This window comes from Phoxinus phoxinus (genome assembly GCF_949152265.1).
Source record: "Phoxinus phoxinus genome assembly, chromosome: 3".
Lineage (NCBI taxonomy): Eukaryota > Metazoa > Chordata > Actinopteri > Cypriniformes > Leuciscidae > Phoxinus > Phoxinus phoxinus.
Window position 1 is genome coordinate 36,599,443 of NC_136878.1, and position 20,231 is coordinate 36,619,673.

At 42.6% G+C, this 20,231-nt stretch overlaps 1 protein-coding gene across 2 annotated transcripts in view; it reads right to left on the reverse strand.

Annotated features, from left to right (window-relative positions):
- The window catches only part of zmynd19 (zinc finger, MYND-type containing 19), a 30,977-nt gene that overhangs the window by 3,898 nt on the left and 6,848 nt on the right, over positions 1 to 20,231 (reverse strand). For both annotated transcript variants that reach the window (XM_079605813.1, XM_079605814.1), the window contains 2 exons: positions 1,302 to 1,442; positions 1,025 to 1,205 (listed from right to left, as the gene is read on the reverse strand). In XM_079605813.1, coding sequence (XP_079461939.1) covers positions 1,025 to 1,205; positions 1,302 to 1,442 — 322 coding nt within the window. The remainder of the gene's footprint in view (positions 1 to 1,024; positions 1,206 to 1,301; positions 1,443 to 20,231) is intronic.

Below are 20,231 nucleotides of genomic sequence, written 5' to 3' on the forward strand. Positions count from 1 at the left end.
TTGATTAATAATAATGGCTAGTGTGGCAGCTGCAATATATTGTTGTGCTTTCTCGTGTTTGGGCCATCAGTGTCCGTGGAGGCGTGAAGAGAAGCACACAACAAAGAGAATCCGTTTCAGTCGACCACTATCCATGACATCTCCAAAAATATATCCATGTACCATATTTTCCAGACTTTTTTCATAGTTTGGCGACTTAGTCAGGTGCGACTTATATATAAAAATTTATTTATACTGACTGAGATGAACCAAGAGAAAACATTACCGTCTACAGCCGCGAGAGGAAGCTCTAGTTGGCGGAGTTGTTCAGAAGCGACACCGAGGAAGAATTCAATGGATTCAGTGTTCTGGAATGAGATTGCGGGAGCTTGGTGAACTTGCTTACTTGGTGAACTAACTTGTTGGACTGGCTGACTTATGTTAATTTAACCTATTCAGCCTCCCAGGTATATGGTCTTTATGCTATTGTGTAGCTGAATAACTGTTATTGTGTTACGTTAACATACCGGACACCTATTCAGCCTGTTGTTCTGTGTGCTATTGTGTAGCTGAATAACTTGCCTTTCCAGATTAAATGTCTGTTCTCGGTCTTGGATTTTGTGAAATAAATGCGACCTATAGTCCAGTGCGACTTATACATGTTTTTTTCCTCTTCGTGATGCATTTTTTGACTGATGCTACTTACACTCCGGAGCGACTTATAGTACGTAAAATACGGTAAGCATATTTACCTGCGGTCACGCTCATAATGCTTTTTTGCTCTTGACACATTTTAAAAACGTAATCAAGATATACTGCTGTTTTTTATTTCATTTTTTGCGCTCCATCCAGCTGTTTTTAAATACATACTAGATGATGTGTTGTACGGTGTACAGTGTTGTAAGACTGATGTTCTTTTTTTTCAGACAACCCACTATGTAGATATGCACGTCTTTACTTCTCATCAGTATTTTTTTTTTTAGTTCATCCAAATTATACCCAATAAATGCCCATAAAATGACTTTCGTGTCTACATCATACTGACCCTCCTCTCAATGAGCGAACACGGTGGGTAGTGACACTCGTAGTAGGTACAGGAGCACTCCTCCTCTTCCACCAGCTCTCCGTTGGCATTGTAGTATCGCGTGCGACTCAACTCCAAATACTGCTCTTCCACTGGGTCTGCGGGAACCTGCTGGATGGCCAGCCAGTACAGCGACTGCTCTCTAGAGAGAATGTTTTATACATATTTTATATACAATGAGGAGAGTAGATAATGGCAGATATTTATTTGTTTCTTTCACATGTGGGATCTAAATTACCGTTGTTTGCTGGACAGTTCTTCTGGTTTGGGACTCCATCCCACCGGAACGAGGCGCAAGTTGTCTAGACGGTTGTCAACTGTGACTGAGTTTATGTGAACTACTTGGAAACTTGGAGCGATTCCACCCCTGTGCTTTTCCCTGTGAAAAGTAAACCAAAACATGACTAGTTAAAACAAGATGATGTCTACTTATTTACAGCCTCTTCGTGGTTTACATTACATTTGCAAAACAACCTATTTTCAAAATCAACTAGTCGATGGGTTGCCTGAAAGTAGGGCTGGGTGATAAGGCCGATCAATTATTAGGATAAAATTTTACATATCAGTCGATATTGACAATTATCCCAATAAATGTCCAATCTTTATCTTTTTCAAGCTTAGAGGCAGATTTGTGCTCTTGATTGACAGTTGTAGAAACCAAACAGTTAAGTGTGGTTTTATCATCATCAGACTAGTCTTTATCGTCAGAAAATGACAAACATTTGCCAAACAGGTGAACCTTTCACAAATGAATATTAAATGTTCATAGAAATGAACACTTAGACCGTAGCTAGAGTTGACAGTCGCAGTATCTTTAGCTGAGATGCAGATGTACATTTATGTTACTTAACAAAAACAGTAACATCAGTAAAAATAGTAAAAACCTCATTTTTAAAAGGGTAAAATTGTATAGGGTCTCCCATGGTATTTGGATCAGGTTAACCACAGGTAAAACCATGCATTGCAACTCACTACCATGGTAAAAAGTAACTACAGTGCGTATGTGGCGAGCAGAACGAGGTCGAGGGCTGTGGGAGGACGTGTGAGGCCGGTGGCGTGATTACTGATTAGCGACACCTGCGCAACGCACCGGTCCTGAATCTCTCACGGACGACTGCGGTCACATATAATAAAACAAAACACAACATAAACCCAGGCCTATTCCTCTCGATCTCCACTGTCGTCGCTCCTCCGTTTATACTTCCACTCCTCTTTGAGCGATACGAAAAGGTGCGTCGCTCAACAGTAATCACGCCACCGGCCTCGAGCCATTCTACCACAGCCCTCGACATCGTCACATCCTACATAATTATGCAAGTTGTTATTCTGATCATATTTTTTTCCAAGCACATTTTACCAATTCCAAACCACATAAATCTGAACTACTATTCATTTTGTATTTAATCATTTATAAGTGATATATAATTGTTAAGGAATGCTGGAAGTGAAAAATGCCTAATATTCAGGTGTGCATAATTAAGCAGGTTTCCTTTTACAGATCAAATGGGCCAATTTTTTTTTAACTTGCACTGAAAAGTCAAAAAAGATTAAATACGCAATGAGAAGGATGCATTTCTAATGCAATACTAGAAATTGCTAAATTAAGATGTGACCAATGGTCAGCATTGGTCATTGGTTGAGCAGGGTCTTACAAAAACAGGCCAAAAATAAAATAAAAATACACGTTAACTGCAAAAAATAAATTAGGTGTTAAACCATCAGGAACACTTTAGTCTCATTTTACAGAACTGCAATCTACCTGGAGACTCCAGAAGTACAAGGTGTCAGGATCTCAGAGACTTTAAGGTAACGAATCCTGAAATATGACCCACACTTAAGAATCACAAGTTGATGTGTTGTGAAACACGTGAAGACTGTTTTGTAAGACTTTATAGACAGATAGGTTGGGAGTGATTATTGAAGGACCAGCACAACATCCTCTCGTACCTCTGTTTGAAGAAATGATCTTCCAGAATCTCTCAGTAAGTTTTGGGAGTTGATTTTAAGTCCATCTCCTACCCTGAAAGGTCCGTCTTGCTCATTGTTAGTAGCAGCTCACAGCACGACTCCCTCGCCACAGCTACTTCTGTCAGACTTGAACTGGTGGTGGTCCCTTAAAGGATAATTCCGGTATTTAACACCTTGAGTCTATATTGTAGTTTGTTTTGGATGAACAAGAGTTGTGGACAACATTTTTTTGACAATGGTTCCTCTCTCGAGTTTTTGACTAAAAAAGAATTGGCCATGGACCCATTTAACATTGGAGTCAATGGCCATGTCCGAAAATGTCGTTAAAACTGCCAATAATGTTCGTTTACAAAACTGAGTGGTTAGTGGTGTTCGTTAATGATTATAAACAATATATCGTCGCAATATATGATTCCAATCCGTTTATTTTGCTATAGTAGAACTATTTTTTCAGACACTTCACAACCGTGTAACTTCCGCTCAATATTTGAATCTGAAGCGTTAGCACACTCCCGACCACTTGATGGCGATAACTGATGTTTATGTCTCGCGGGACACTCACGGTCACAGTCGAGTTCAACTTCATATTGCACTGGTCAGTGGTCACGTCTTTCAATATTTTCAAGGTTTTGTTTGTTTATTTCGCTTACTCTCCCGGAGCACAGTTGCTCTGCTCGCTAGCCTTATGAGAAACGAAAGCGAGCAAAAAGACTACATCGACCAAATGTAAACAGCCCCCTTTCCGTTTCCGGTAGCGCATTTATATTAACGAGCACTCAGTCCTTCAACAGAATTCAATGGGATTTTACAAAATGCAAATAAAACACGACAGAAACTATTTCGCAACACTTTTTGTTTCTGGAACATCAACTAACATCACTAATCACTCGGTGAGTTGCACAGTTTTGAAAACTAATGTTAAAGGTTGTTTTAATGACATTTTCGGACATGGCCATTGACTCCAATGTTAAATGGGTCCATGGCCAATTCTATTATAGTCAAAAAGTCGAGAGAGGAACCATTGTCAAAAAAATGTTGTCCACCCCTCTTGTTCATCCAAAACAAACTACAATATAGACTCAAGGTGTTAAATACCGGAATTATCCTTTAAGAGTCACTCTCAACCTATATGTCTATAATGTCTTCAGACACATAGGTTGTCAATAAACAGTCTTCATGTATTTCACAACATTTCAGCTTGTGATTCTTATTGTGTCATATTTTAGGATTCTTCCCCTAGGCAAAGTCTCTGAGATCATGACACCTTCTGGAGACTCCAGGTATGCTACATTTCTGGAAAATGATAGCACTGGAGACTAAAGGGTTCCTGACGATTTCACACCTAAATCTTCACATTACTTGCTTTTTTTTTTGCAGTTAACATGTCTTTTCTTTATTGCATTAGTAATGCATCCTCATGAGCATTTAATATATTTTGACTTTTCAGTCTTTTGGTCCATTTTACCTGTAAAAGGAAAACTGCTTAATTATGCACACCTGAATATAAGGTGTTTTTCACTTCCAGCCTTCCTTAAAAATTATAAATCACCTAAAAATGATTAAATACAAAATGAATAGTGGTTAAGATTAATGTGGTTTTCACTTGGTAAAATGTGCTAGGAAAAAAATATGATCAGAATATCAACTTGCACAATAATTATGCACACACCATACTGTTTCTATGGTATTTGTCTGGAAAAACAGCAGCCTAAAGACATTTAGAATAATACAAATGCACAAATACGGTCTTATTTATGTAGAGGGTGTTACACTAATAAAATGAAAAACAAATTACACGAATAAAAAGGAATACATTAAATTTACAATATGTAAGAATTTTGTAATAAAATATCCCAAAATCACTTGCACAGTGTGATATATTTCCTGCAGTTGTGTACTTACAATATATCCCAAAAGTCTCCAAAGATTTTTTATTTCAGAGAAATTCCCATTTTAATTTGGAATTAAATTAAATCTCGTTTAACATCCCGGAAAAAATTACGCCTGTCAATGACGCAATATCCGCGCTATCCTCGGTTCTCTTACGAGAGATACTCTCGTACTGCGTTGTCGTAGCAACGCATTGGGGAAAATCCTTTTCCACGAGAATACTGAAGCAAAAATTATCCTTAATTTTGTATCTATGTAAAACGCTTTGCCACAGCATACAGACCTAGGCGAGACAGCTCGCGCGCCTATTGGCTGCTGTGCGGCAAAAGCTTAAGCCAATCGAGCGAGCCCTTGAGTGACGTCACACCCAATGAGGGCACTTCGCGCCCTCCTGCGTCACGTCCCGCCGAAACGGGCGTGGCTTAGGGCTATATATTTCGCTCACAGGCTTATGAACTCTGATTTTTTATCCTTCAGCGAGGACAACTCATCGCTGATCCGAGTGAAGAAGCTGCGCCGTCGAGAGAGCACCTCAGCGGGAGAAGTCACGACAAGCTGCTGGCACCGCCGCCTTCGTCGCCTTCCAGTTGCGCGTTCCGGCGCCTATATATCCTTTCACTTATTGAGTGTGTGTGAGGTCGCCGGCGCGACTCACACTTATTTTCTAACTGTTTGTATCTGAAGCAGCGTCTTTCTCAAGATGCCTCTTTGCGGTTCGTGCAAACGGACCACGCTCAGCGACGGGGACCGCCACATGATTTGCGCTTCCTGCCTGGGCGAGGAACACGCGGCTATCGCTCTTGCGGATGGCGGCTGCCACCACTGTGAACTATTGCCTCTGGCGACTCTGCGGACTCGCCTGGCTTCGTTCCAGGAGCCCGTGTTCTCCGCTGTTGTGCCGCGCCGTAAAAAGCGCCGAGCACAGCGTAACCCCGAACCTCCGTCAAGCCGCCAAAGTTCGCCGGCGCGCCCGCGAACTGTGTCTCCGGCTTCCTCAGCCTCGATACCCGACGGACAGCGACCGCAGATTGCCGCCGCTTCCGTCGATGACATCGATGACATTGACACTATCGACGCCATGCTGAGGGACGAGGACTCGTGCTCGGTTTTGGCTTCCGGCAGCGAGGAGTGGGCGAGCTCTGCGGATCTCGCGCCCCCTGCCCCAGCGCCAAAAGGAAAAAGAGCGAGCATCGAGGCGGAGCTCATGCGCGTTCTCACTCAAGCCACGGCGAGCCTTGGCCTTGAGTGGGTTTCGCCCGAGCAGCCCGCTAAAAACCGGCTGGATGGCTACTTTCTGCCCGGAGAGAAGTCGACGCCAGTCTCAAAGCCCGCCCCCTTCCTTCCTGAGCTTCATGAGGAGGTCGCGAGAGCTTGGACTTCCCCGTATTCTACGAGGACGAGGTCATCTGTTTCGCTAGCATTCTCCGAGGTCGACAATGCTAAGAACAGAGGCTACCTTTCCCTCCCGCCGGTCGAAGAGCCTATCGCGGGCCACTTATGCCCACCCTCCGCTGGACGGCGGGCTAAGATGGCGCTGCCTTCAAAGGCTTGCCGCACGACGTCATCCCTGCTCCGTCGCGCTTATGCCGCCAACGGACAGGCCGCGTCAGCGCTGCATTCCATGGCGACGCTGCAGATCTTCCAGGCCGATCTCCTCCGCAAGCTGGACGAGAACGGACCCGATGCGATCTGCGTGGCGGATCTGAGAAGCGCTACAGACCTGGCTCTTCGCGCTTCGAAGTCTGCGGCCCAAGCTATCGGACGCAGTATGGCGGCGATCACCGTGTCTGAGAGGCACCTCTGGCTAACGCTCTCAGACATGCCAGAAGCAGAACGGACCGCGTTCCTCGACGCCCCGCTCTCCCCTGCTGGCCTCTTCGGGACTTCGGTGAAGGACTTCACCGACAGGTATGCGGAGGTGCAGAAGGCGACCCAGGCAATGAAGCACTTCCTGCCGAAGCGCTCCAGCTCTGCAGCAGGCCGTGCGAAACCGCCCGCTCAGAGCTCACAGCCGAGACCGCCGCCCAGCTCCTCATCTCAACGCCGCCAGACCCAGAGCTCGAGACCGCGCTCTCGCTCTTCCGGTCGCTGCCCCGCGCCGCGTGGCCCGCGACAGAAGGTAGCGTTGAAGCCAGAGCCCCCGAAGACATCCTAGCACTGCTAGGGAAGCGTCGGTGTTCAAGTCCCGCTGCGGCCGGACCCTCACCGAAGCTCACCGCTCGTGCAGTCCCAAGCGAAGCGATTGTACCTGCGATCATTGCAGCCAACAGGCGTGTCTCACTGGCCGCTTGCCTGCACACAACAGCCGTTTTCACGGCTACCCAGATAAATCCATTAAAGAGTGCATTTTCTGGTGTCCCGGCCACGGCCGATGGTGTTTCTTGTGTAGTAAATCTGCCCGCTGTAATGTGCACATCCCTACACACAAACACGGCCCCACACAAAGGGCCCGCGCACATAAAATCGACTCAGTTTGATTGCGCGTTAAAAGTAGCACACGTGCCCACTACCCAGTGCCCACTAATGCTACCTCCTGCTCATCGCACGGTTTCTGTAAAAACGAAACCTGCGTGCAGGCGCTCCGCTCCGGCGAGCGATGCTATAAAGGTGGTAAACGTGCCCGGTCCCCAGTGCCCGCGTTCCCACACAAGCATCACGGTTCCTACGGAGCCCGTCCAGCCCTCCCTCTCCCGCCTGAAGGCTGTCGAGGGGTCGAGCGCGGACATTCTGCCCGCTTTCATAAGCGCGGCCCCGGCCTCAGATGTTGCGAGCGAGACATTTCTGTCGCAGCTCACGAAAGCCGCTGTATCGCGAGTCGATCAGAGCGCGCTTTTCACTCAGCCCCTAGCTACACGTGCAGATGCATGGGAAAAGCTTCCCGGGGTTTCAAAATGGGTGATAAACATCATAAAAGAAGGCTATTCGCTACAGTTTCACAGACGCCCTCGCCACCACACGGCGCGCGTCGAGACTTCGGTAGATTCGAATGTAGCACATCTACTTCGAGCCGAAATTCAGAAACTTCTGAGAAAAAGGGCTATCGAAACTTTATCTCAGGCTCAGAGCGAAGGGGGGCTTTACAGCAGATACTTCCTGGTACCCAAGAAAGACGGGGTTCTCAGACCCATACTAGATCTGAGGCAACTGAACAGAGCGCTTGTGAAACGCCAGTTCAGAATGCTAACGACCAGAAAAATCCTCGCGCACGTTCGCCAAGGAGACTGGTTCGTGTCAGTAGATCTAAAGGACGCGTATTTTCAAATACAGATTGCGTCACATCACAGGCGATTTTTGAGATTCGCCTTCGAGGGCCAGGCAAACCAGTACAAAGTCCTGCCGTTCGGCTTGTCTCTAGCACCCCGTACATTTACGAAGTGCATGGACGCAGCACTCGCTCCCCTCAAACTGCAGGGTGTTCGAGTGCTGAACTATTTGGACGATTGGCTCATTCTAGCCCAATCTCATTCAGAGATAGTGGCGCACAGAGCCCTGCTGCTGAGTCACCTCGAGAATCTCGGTCTCACAGTCAACTGGGAAAAGAGTTCGCTATCCCCCAGTCAGAATATTTATTTTCTGGGACTGGAACTGAACTCGCTGTCGATGACAGCGCAGCTGTCACAACAGCGCGCGCTGCGCATCCAGCGCACAGTCAGCTCATTTCGCTGCGGCGCTGTTCTCCCTCTAAAGAGATTTCAGAAAATGCTAGGTCTGATGGCCTCAGCATCTGCAGTACTGCAGCTGGGTCTGCTGCGCATGCGCCCGCTGCAGATATGGCTCAAAGGGAGGGTGCCATGCAAAGCATAGGCCACCGGTCGGCTTCGCCTCAAGGTCAATCAAGCTTGCGTTGCAGCTTTGAAACCATGGAGGTCAAAAGACTGGTACCTGTCAGGTGTAAGCCTAGGGACTTCCCCGAGTCTGAGGGTGGTGTCTACGGACGCATCCAACGCAGGATGGGGAGCGCTGCTCGAGGGCAGACCGCTGTTTGGCCTTTGGTCAGAGCGAGAAAAGCTCTTCCACATAAACTGCCTCGAGATGTTAGCAGTGTGCAAAGCGCTCACTCGCTTTCGTCCCCTGATTATGGGCTGTCATGTACTGATACGTTCAGACAACATGTCAGTGGTGTCATACATAAATCGCCAGGGCGGCCTCAGGTCCCTGTCGTTATACAGGCTGACCAAACGCCTTCTGATATGGGCGCGCTGCAACCTTCTTTTCACTAAGGGCGGCGCACGTGCCGGGGCACCTGAATGTTGGACCAGACGTACTGTCCAGGAACCGCGTTCCGGCAGGAGAATGGTCGTTACACCCACACACAGTACAACTGTTGTGGAAGAAATTCGGCAGAGCGGAAGTGGACCTCTTTGCGTCCCCAGAGAACGCTCACTGTCTAGAATTTTTCTCGAAAAGCAAGGACGCGCTGGCTCATCAGTGGCCACGCCGCCCCCTATATGCTTTTCCCCCTGTCTCCCTCCTGACCCAGGTGGTGGAGAGGATCAGGGAGGAAGGATGCTCAGTGCTGCTAGTAGCGCCGCTCTGGTCGAATCAACCCTGGTTCCCAGCTGTGATGCAGTTAGCCAGCACCGCCCCGTGGCCAGTGCCTCTGAGGAGAGATCTCCTCTCTCAATCAAATGGTTCGATTTGGCATCCTCACCCGGAGCTATGGTCCCTTCATGTGTGGGCCACCAACGGGTATCTGCTGACCTCCCTTAGGGAGTGTTAAACACGATCACACAAGCTAGAGCTCCGTCTACGCGACGGCTCTATGTGTCCAAATGGTCTGTTTTTTCTGGCTGGTGCACGTCTCGCGGCGTGTCACCCCCAGACTGCGGAGTGACAGAGGTTTTGTCCTTCTTACAAGAGATGTTGGATAGCGGGAGATCCCCTTCCACACTCAAGGTATACGTGGCGGCTATAGCGGCTTTTTCTGAAACCGCACACGGCCAGTCCATAGGAAGGAACGATTTAGTCATTCGGTTCCTTAAAGGAGCTAGGAGACTTAATCCACCCAGACCTCCCACAGTTCCCATTTGGGACCTTTCTACGGTGCTGGACGCCATGAAGGGTCCTCCTTTCGAGCCTCTTCAGGAGATTGATATGAAACACTTGTCGCTCAAGACGGTGTTTCTCCTGGCTCTCGCTTCAGTGAAGCGCGTTGGGGACTTGCACGCGCTCTCAGTGAGCGCGTCATGCATGGAATTTGGGCTTAATGACTCCAGAGTCGTGCTCAAACCTAAGCATGGTTACGTTCCAAAATCCCTAAACACACCGTTTAGGGCGCAGGTTATTTCCCTGTCTGCCCTTCCGGTCATCGGGGATAATATGGACGAAAATTTCATCTGCCCAGTGAGGGCATTGAGAGCTTACGTGTCGCGCTCGTCTGCTTTCAGACAGACAGAGCAGCTTTTCGTTTCGTTCAGTGGGCATCTCAAGGGACTGGCCACTTCGAAACAGAGCCTATCCAGATGGATAGTGGACGCTATAGCTCTAGCGTACGCATCCAAAGGCATTCGGTGCACTCCACGAGAAGTATGGCTTCTTCGTGGGTTTGGTCGAGTGGGATTGCCTTACAGGATATTTGTATGGCGGCAGGCTGGGCCTCACCGTCTACATTTATCAGGTTTTATAACCTCAAGGTACCGTCTTACAGGCCAAGATATTATCGGTTTAAATAACCGTATTTGTTAGACTGACATTTCAGTCGTCAATTATGGCATTATTATGCTGAACTGCTGAGCGCAGTTAATTCTGTACTGATCTGCTAAGCGCAGTCTATTCTGTACTGATCTGCTAAGCGCAGTCTATTCTGTACTGATCTGCTAAGCGCAGTCAATTCTATACTGATCTGCTAAGCAGTCATTTTTGTGAGAGATGGTGGTTGGAGCTAGGGCTGGGCGATATGGCCAAAAAAAAATATCACTATATTTTTTTTTATATCAGTCGATATCGATAATTATCGATAAATGTCAAATCTTTATTTATTTCAAGTTTAAAGACAGATTTTTACTCCTAAGTGAAAGCTGTAGAAACCAGAGCGTTGTGTTTTTAAACTACTCTTTATTGTCAGAACATATCATGACAAACACTTGCCAAACAGGTGAACATTCACAAATCTGAGGTAGAACATTCAAATATTTGTCATTTTTCCTTAACAAAATAAATATCTTTATTTCAGTAGTATTAGCTTGAGTTAGGATGCAGATTTACTATATACAATTTATGTTCATTAACAAAAACCGTAACATCAGTTAAAAAAAGTAACAACATTATTTTTATTTGCTAAAATGTAATATTCTTTAGTTTTATTAAAATTAACCATTGGTCAGCCAGCATCATGCATTTAGATCATGATAACCACAGATAAAATGTAACTTTATGGTATTTATGAAAACCAGTAGCCTAAATACATTATTAAAAACTGTAATTATATTCCATTAGTCCTTTAATACATTGTCTACATTAATAATATTATACAATTCAATATATATATCCCACATTTCATGGTGCAGTTAATATTACTAGGCTAACGTTACAGTAAATCCGTGGTAAATTATGGGAATTTGTAGACGGAAAAGCTTCTGACTGTATCGTTACGCACAGTGCTTCTCCTGTTCGTCAGCGCGGTCTCATCTGCCTTTAAACTGGTTTAAATCACTGAGACGTGTGTTCCTCGCTGAATTCAAGCGCTTCTCACTGGATCTTGTGACCGAGACCGATCAGAGTAAACGCGTCTGCTCGAGTGAGCTCGCGCTGCGCTGCCGTTTGGACTTTGAGCCGAGCGGATAAACGGTCCGTGTGGCGCGCGCGGTTCAAATGAGATTCGTTCCGCTTTTGGCGCAAAAAAATTATCGAACATTTATCGGACTCTTGATATCGTTTTATCGAGAAAAATTATATCGCGATAATTATCGTTATCGTTTTATCGCCCAGCCCTAGTTGGAGCCCACCTCTTTCAGGATTCTCTGTGAGTCCTACAGGTGGTTATGTACTATATGAACCCCAGCTCAGTGCTCTGGGTCTATGGTGTCGGATCACTGCACACGCGGTGTCTTACAGGGTGTTCCCCAATGCGTTGCTACGACAACGCAGTACGAGAGTATCTCTCGTAAGAGAATGTACTCGGTTACTAACGTAACCTCGGTTCTCTCTAGAGGGAGGAACGAGTACTGCGTTTCCTGCCGTGTATGCGCTCTGGTTGTTTCGCTGTTAAAAATCAGAGTTCATAAGCCTGTGAGCGAAATATATAGCCCTAAGTAACGCCCGTTTCGGCGGGACGTGACGCAGGAGGGCGCAAAGTGCCCTCATTGGGTGTGACGTCACTCAAGGGCTCGCTCGATTGGCTTAAGCTTTTGCCGCACAGCAGCCAATAGGCGCGCGAGCTGTCTCGCCTAGGTCTGTATGCTGTGGCAAAGCGTTTTAAGGATACAAAATTAAGGATAATTTTTGCTTCAGTATTCTCGTGGAAAAGGAGTTCTTATTTCGTTCAAACATTATGGACCATGGCAAGCAGACTTTGGGACAAAAAAGGAGAACTAAAATGATGCTCAATATCGGCGTGGTGTTTTCGAGATGCCGAGAGCTCCACATCCGTGACAAACTTGGACCTGACAGAGCTCTTGTATGTACTGTATTAGACAGGTGAGCAAATGTACATAAAACAAATCAATGTTATATAGCTCAACATGATGAAATGTTAGAATATGATCTGTATGTTATTCTAATGTTGATCTAGATTACTAGTACACTGCTAGTTTCATATAGCAAATGAACTAACACATAGAATAACATTATAACTTTCAACACACTCAAATGCTGTTTAGTATGATAGTGTAACGATAGACCAAGTGAAACAGCGCTGTGTTACCTCAAGTTTAATTCGTCAAATAAACTGACCTGTGTGAGTAGTAATTCAGCACTTGCGAGTAGTTCCGTAGAATTAAATATCCTTTTTCCTTTATATCCGCGGGACTCGCGTGTGTTATCTGTCTATTATTAGCAATCGAGACCGGCTTCATACCACTGTAATGTTAAAAAACATGAATGTTTTCACTCATCCATTAACATTATTAGATACATCAGCTTGACAGCAAGTCCCATCATTCAGCTCGTCACTGCATCATAAACCTACGCCTTTGTTATTGTAAGAGGTTAGCGACCCCCAGCGGCAATTTTTTTTTACATATTGTAGATAACCGAGTGATTGACCAATAATAAAATAATTTTTTTTTATTTTGAGAGTATGATTACAAAAACAAAAGACTCACCACTAAAAGCCATGTCCCAAAAACTTCAACATAAATCAAACATATACAATACAGTAGCCTAGTTTGAACTAGGGGTGGAACGGTACATGTATTCGTATTGAACCGAATCGGTACAGGCGTCACGGTTCCGTGCATGAATTTACACGGAGAATACACGGTATAAAAATAAATAAAACTTGCATGCAAATTAATGAATGTAATGCGGAACTACTGTTAGATACGTGGGTTCTTTAGGAACACCTAATCTGTAGCCCCGCCTTAAAATAGGTTTGTTTATACTTTCGCCTGCTCCGCAGTGCGAGCCTCCGATGACTGCGCACCTCCCCAAATGGACGAGGCATTTCCTTCGCGCTCGCCGGTGTACTATTCTTTGAAACGACAGGGTGCGACTCGGTGTAATCGTCCTCTAAACCATCAGGAATCAGCGGCGAGAAGTAATGTACATTCGTGAATGTTTATTTTTGTACAACACTTTAGTTCACCAAAACCACACTAAAAAAAAAAAACTTCTATTTTATTTATTTATTTAGAAAAAACAGGGACAGCGTACAATAAACATTAACCTCAAAGGGAGAGATGCATTGTACCGGGTTTTAGCTCAAGAGCTAATTTTCACCCGTAGTCCCTGGGCAGGCTGATGTTAAGCTAAGATACATGAAAAACAAATAAAATGTCCAAATAAAAATGTCCAAAAGGAAATTTTCACACCTTTCATATACAGACCTTAGAACACACACTTACATACACACATACATATATCTGGTCACATGTGGGGACAAAATTGATTTAATAAAAGCCATTTCTTTGCCTGGCGTGTAAACATGTAAGGACTTGTGCTTTTTATAAACTCTGTGGGTAACATATTCCACTGACGAGCGGCCACACAAGAAAAAGCAGAGTTTCCAAATGCTGTCCTGCGTTTAGGGATCCTGCATTCCCCTCGCACTGTGGATCTAGTGGCTCGAGCTGTTGTTTCAGAGCCCAAAGAGATAAATTATTTTAGTGGAGGAGCAGCGTTGTCATAAAGGATCTTATACATCAAACACAGATTGGTGTGAATTATCAAATTTTCAAAGCTAAGAAATTAGCTTCTAAACATTTTTATTTAGTTTTGTGAACCTTTTTATAAAACATGGTCATTTATTTTGATTTAATATATTGCTATTCTATTCCTCTGCTATCGTAGGCTCATTTTGTTAATGTAAGCAACTAATTTAGATGCAAGAACTGGGTGCCGGTGCTGTGAGATGCACATGCTCAGCCAGATTCGGCTCGAAGTCGTGCGTCTTCGAATGCGCGTTAAAAATCTGTGCACTGCACAGTGCACCGCCACGCGAAATGTGGCCACACCGCAATGACAACATTTTTGCCGCGCACACCTTCGCGCTCGTGTGTCCGCACATAAATAAGAGATGCTGTATTTTATAGCTGATTGTCTTATTTTGTTTACATCTCACTTTTACACACTTCAGGGCAGGCTGTCGCAGCTAGCTCAGGGGAGAGACTGTATGTGTGGTACAGCCTGAGACATGCTCAATAAAAAAAATTTGCCTTCTGCATTTTTGTTTTGCTTTTCCCTCCATTGTACCGAACTCGTACCGAACCGTGACTTCTGTGTACCGTTCCATCCCTAGTTTGAACCAGTGTAAGATTTATTATCTTTTAAAATTAATTTTACACTCCTATGGCCGACTTTCTTTATAGAAAAAAATTGGTAAGACTTTACTATGTTTCATTTGGTAGACATGAACAAACAATGAATGAAAAATACTTGGGAAAAGGATTTATTAATCTAGTTAATTTCAACATTTTTAAGATCCAAAGTTGTCTGTTAGCATTAGTTAATGCACTGTGAACTAACAGAAACAAATATTTGATTAACCAACATGAACTAACAGAGAGCAATAACCTTTGTTAATGTTAGTTATAATTGAACTAATTATGTCAGAAGAACGTAGGCCTATAACTCCTGTTGTGGATGCACTATTCCCATAACAACACGCTGAAACAGCAACTAAACCAAATAATTCACAATGTTTTATTACAATACTGTATACAATTATAATATGTATAGTCCCAATAATCATAGTTTTTAATGTTTTGCATTGCTGTTTGAGCGTGCACACGGATGATCACCGGTACAATGAAGCGTTGCAGGTCATTTACCTCAATGAAAAGCATATATGTGTTGTGTATGAGATTAATCAGATATTTATACTACATAAACATACTATTACGACTTATATCTGCACAAAATTACGCAAATGCACATGCAAAATTGACGTGCTTGTCAAAATGTGCTGTGGATGCCTTCTTTCCACAACAACACTGAAACACAGCAACTACCCCGAGAATTCACAAGGTTTTATTACAATAGGGTTCTCATTATAATATTATGACAGGCCCAGTAGTTATTAATGGTGTCTGGTGTGCATTGCTGTTTGAGCTGCATGCGCTGAAGCTAAAGACCGGTACAATGAAGCGCTTTACTGCATCGTAAACCAAACGCATCCTATATTAGAGGTCGACCAATTCATCGGTTTTGTCTATATATCGGTACCGATAGTTGATTGGTGGAACAATCAGTTATCGGCAAAAATTCATACAGACAGTTTTTACAGGTTGCGTCAGTTGCTAAAGCGGCTGAGAAAAAGTATGCTGTCATTTACACAGTATCAGAGCACTGAGAAGAGACTGCTGGCATTATACAGTGCGAGAGCGACCTCTAGAGGCCAAATAAAAACTATCACTGACAGTTGTTTACAGAGATCGCTGACGCTTCAGATGCGCATATAAAACACTGACAGCGAAACGGTATGAATACAGAACACTAAAGTACATATTGCCATATTATAAAGGAATTAATTTTTGACTAGATGCTGCATTAGCAGAGAAAGAACAGCAGTATGTTTGACCTCGAGGCTGAGAGGACTAACATTAGAAGTGGCTACCTCAAGCGGTTAAAACAATGTCAAGTCAAGTCACCTTCATTTATATAGCGCTTTTAACAATATAGATTGTTTCAAAGCAGCTTTACAGTGATAATAGGAAATGAAAGTACCAGAGATTGTTTTGGCTTTACAGCAGTTCTAGAATGAAGTTATTGTCCAGCTAAAGTTAGTTTGGATTGATTCACTTCCGTCGCAACGATCATTAGTTATTAACTTAGGGGCCGCCAACACAACACTGTTCTAACACAAAACCCCTAATGCGATCCGGCCGCCCACCCGCACAAAGCAAATACAACACGCAATCCAAATATTTAATGTCGCAATTGTTACCATCTATTTGCATTAGTTTGCATCCAGGTGGTCGTTTGTATGCATTCATTAGCCAGGGAAGTTGCATATTTAAAACTAGTGATGTGATTGCTTTCTCAACATTGATATGTTCAGAAATGCATTCGATTTCAGTTCTTTTTTTTATCACTACAGTACATATTGTTATTTTGATTAGATAGCCTAATCAACAAGTGTTCTAAAATAAAAGCAAGTAAAGTGAGAGACTATACATGTAATACAGGCCTACATTTATGTAATTTTAATGCTCTGGCCTTTGCAGATATTTAAAGATGGCCATCTTTAAGCATGACTCTTTGGATTTATACGAAACGGTAAGACTTTACAATACGATTCCATTTTCAGCATTAACTAAGGTTAATAAAAGTATTGTTCATATTTAGTTTGGTCATTTCAACATTTACGAATACATTTTAAATTGAGTTTTAATTTTATCTGTTAACCTTAGTTAATGTATTATGAACTAACATGAATGATAAAGGTACAATTTTCTTGCTCAAATATCAATACATGCTGTAAGAATGTATATTGCATAATGCATATAGTTCATGAAAGCTAGCAAATACATCCTTGTTAACTAATAGGACTTGCAAAGTGTTAACTATGAAATTTGTTTCTAGGTTATAGCTAAAGAAACACACATTTGACCTGTAATATTTTAATGTTTAAATTATTTTCTGTAGAATTCGTTCCATAGAACTTTTCATTTTAATATATTCGTATTTACAAATTTCATTTAGCACATTTCAGTTCAGCACTGTTTTACTTGGAGTGTTACGCGTTTTTTTAAAATCCAGTATCAATAAAAATATATATATATCGGTTGAATAGGTTATCGGCAAGTACGGTCAAACCTAGTTATCGGTAAAATCCACTATCGGTCGAGCTCTATCCAATATGAGATTAATCAGATATATATACAAAATAAACATAATATTGCAAATTACATTCTTTTACAGTCGTGTTCTCATTATCATTTTATGCTACATAAAATGATAATGAGAACACGACTGTAAAATAATGTAATTTGCAATATTATGTTTATTTTGTATATATATCTGATATATGTCTATATGACAGATTTGTGTTGCATTTGAAAACTGTATTTTCCTTTTCGAAGTGATTCAATCATATTTCAAGCAATTCAAATCCGTCATGGCGAACGGCGCGCGCATCTGAAGCGCCTCAGCTGAGGGAAATAATACATTATCTATCGGCTTTAATATATCGGCCTAATTTTCTTATCGAATCAATAACGATAACATTTTAAAAAATTACCATTTATCAGCCATTACCAATATGGTGGCGATATAGAGAGCATCCCTAGTTTTTGCTCAAAACTAATCAAAATGAAAAATTATTTGTTATCAGATATTGGCAAAAATCCAATTTCATATCGAAAATCAGTATCTGCTCTGATGCTGAATTTTTTGCCCTATTGGGTATAGGTCAGACAGGATCGATCCAAATCCAGTACTGTGCTAACTCGTTGCTGTTAAGCTCCGTAAGAAAATATTACAAAGCAGCACTATTATAAAGCAGCATAAACATTTCCGTGCACTATAGCCGAAGTCTTCCAAAGGTATTCGATAGCTTAATGTGAGCCGTAAAATTAAAGTGGACGGAAACTCTTCCCTCCACTGAGGCTGTCAGTCATTCTCCATTCAGCATTCAGACTACTTGTCGCATTTGGTTACGACAGTCGGACTCGGCACAGTAAAACTCTCTCCAAGATTCATTATTATAGTTGACCTGTAGATAAAGGTCTGTGTGGATTTGCACAAAATTAATAATCTTGCTGTTTATTGTTGTTTCTATATGATAGTAGAGAGGACTATGAATTGGCATCACGAATTGGTATAGTAACTGGAATTAAAAACCAAGAAAAAAAGACTCAAACTGCTGGATAGATACAGTAATACACTATTAGTTGTGCACACAATATCTTTTCTTTTTAATACAGAGTGATGCACGCTGTTACTCCATGTTGCTTTAAAACACATCATTCTGATAGTCTGATAGATATTATGATAGTTTTGTGCACTTGTAAGCTTATTCATAGCCTATTTTGTTCTGTCATATCTTGTTGCCCCATTCAAAAGCTGCACAATACATTTGAAATAAAACGTCTTTTAGTTTTATAGTATTCATTTTCATTACCGGTAAATTGTTTTTGTGTATAGTGATTTGTAATTAACATTTTACCAAATTTAGCACTACACAAACTTATTTTTCACCCATTAAATTATGTTTTTTCCTAAATCATGGTTTCTAGAATTACTTTTGCAGCTGAATTATCCACTCGCTTCATTTTTTTTTAAATTATATAATATATTATTATTTTTCTCTATGAAGTACAGTAGTATTTAATGCATCATGTTTAACATAAAATATTGATGATCAGTTCCACACACACACAGAGGTATAGACATTCTACAATAATCAAGAAAAACAAAAACATAAAAAAGAAAATAATAATAAAATAATAATATAATACTGGTATCGGAATTGGACGACCCATGAATTTGGGTCTCTGAATCGGATCGGTTATGAAAAAATGGCATCGGTGCATCTCTAAATTGTATTAGATTCAGGGGCCTGCTAGCCTGGTTGACACCAGACCCTTCTCAGTTGTAACTGAGAGTGGGTCTGGGGAAGGTTCATTCACAGCCCATTTCCAAAGGCGCGTCACCAACTGACATCGCTCAAATGCCTCTGGGCGTAATTGGACAGACCTACAACCAATCAGAGCGATCGTCATTGTGTAAAGCCCGAGCTTAGATTTGCAGAGCAAATCTAAATTTGCCGGAAGTTTCGTCAGGGTTTTCCCAGGCTAGGGGCCTGCAATCGATAGATCACTATTACAATATTATTTCCTATTTTACACAACTAGTCACATTTTTATTAACTCACACATGTAGCCAAAACGTAACTAAAAAATACTTAATTGAACTCTCAAAATCCTGTATTGAACTCTCAAAATCCTGTAACACAATCCTCAACAAAGTGTTGATTTTATTTAGTGTTGATTTTGTTGTGGATTGTGTTACAGGATATTGAGAGTTCAAGCTGCAGTCCGTAGGTTTTCATCTTTGTCGCCATCTCTGTTCGAAATCTGCAATTGCTGTTATTTGCAGAATTATCAACTTTACATGGGTTGTGCTCTGGCACGGCACAGCGCGGATGAAAACAATGTTTTGATGAGAATGTGCGGCTGTCAGTCACAGCGCCGGTGTGGATACTGTCATTTGGAAATCACAGATTATACTTTTTGGAAGTATGACCAACATATGAATTTTCACCGGAAAATGTCATCCGAACAAGTAACATCCACTTTTGTTCTGACCAACTAAGGGGAAAAAAGCATTGCAGTAAATCACGTTGATTAAATCTAACGATCGCTTATCATATCACGTCAAACCGGGCAAATTATACTTTCTCAAATTGTTCATGTTAACAACATTAACATTACATGACTACGGTACATTTAATGGCCTTCCGATATTATCCTTGTTTTCGCATGGGTCAGTTGCAGTATCTTTTTTTCTGTAGCCACTCCGAAGTCCGAATGAAGTCTTTCGCATTTTACAGCGGGTGAATCCTCCAGTTGTCACTGGTGATTGTCGTTTGACCCTTTCTGGATCCACCATCAAATTGATAAGTATAATTATATCAAGTGCTTTGAGAAAAGGCTATAAATCTCCACCTCCAACATCCTCACAGGCAACAAAGTCTAGACACTAGGGCTGA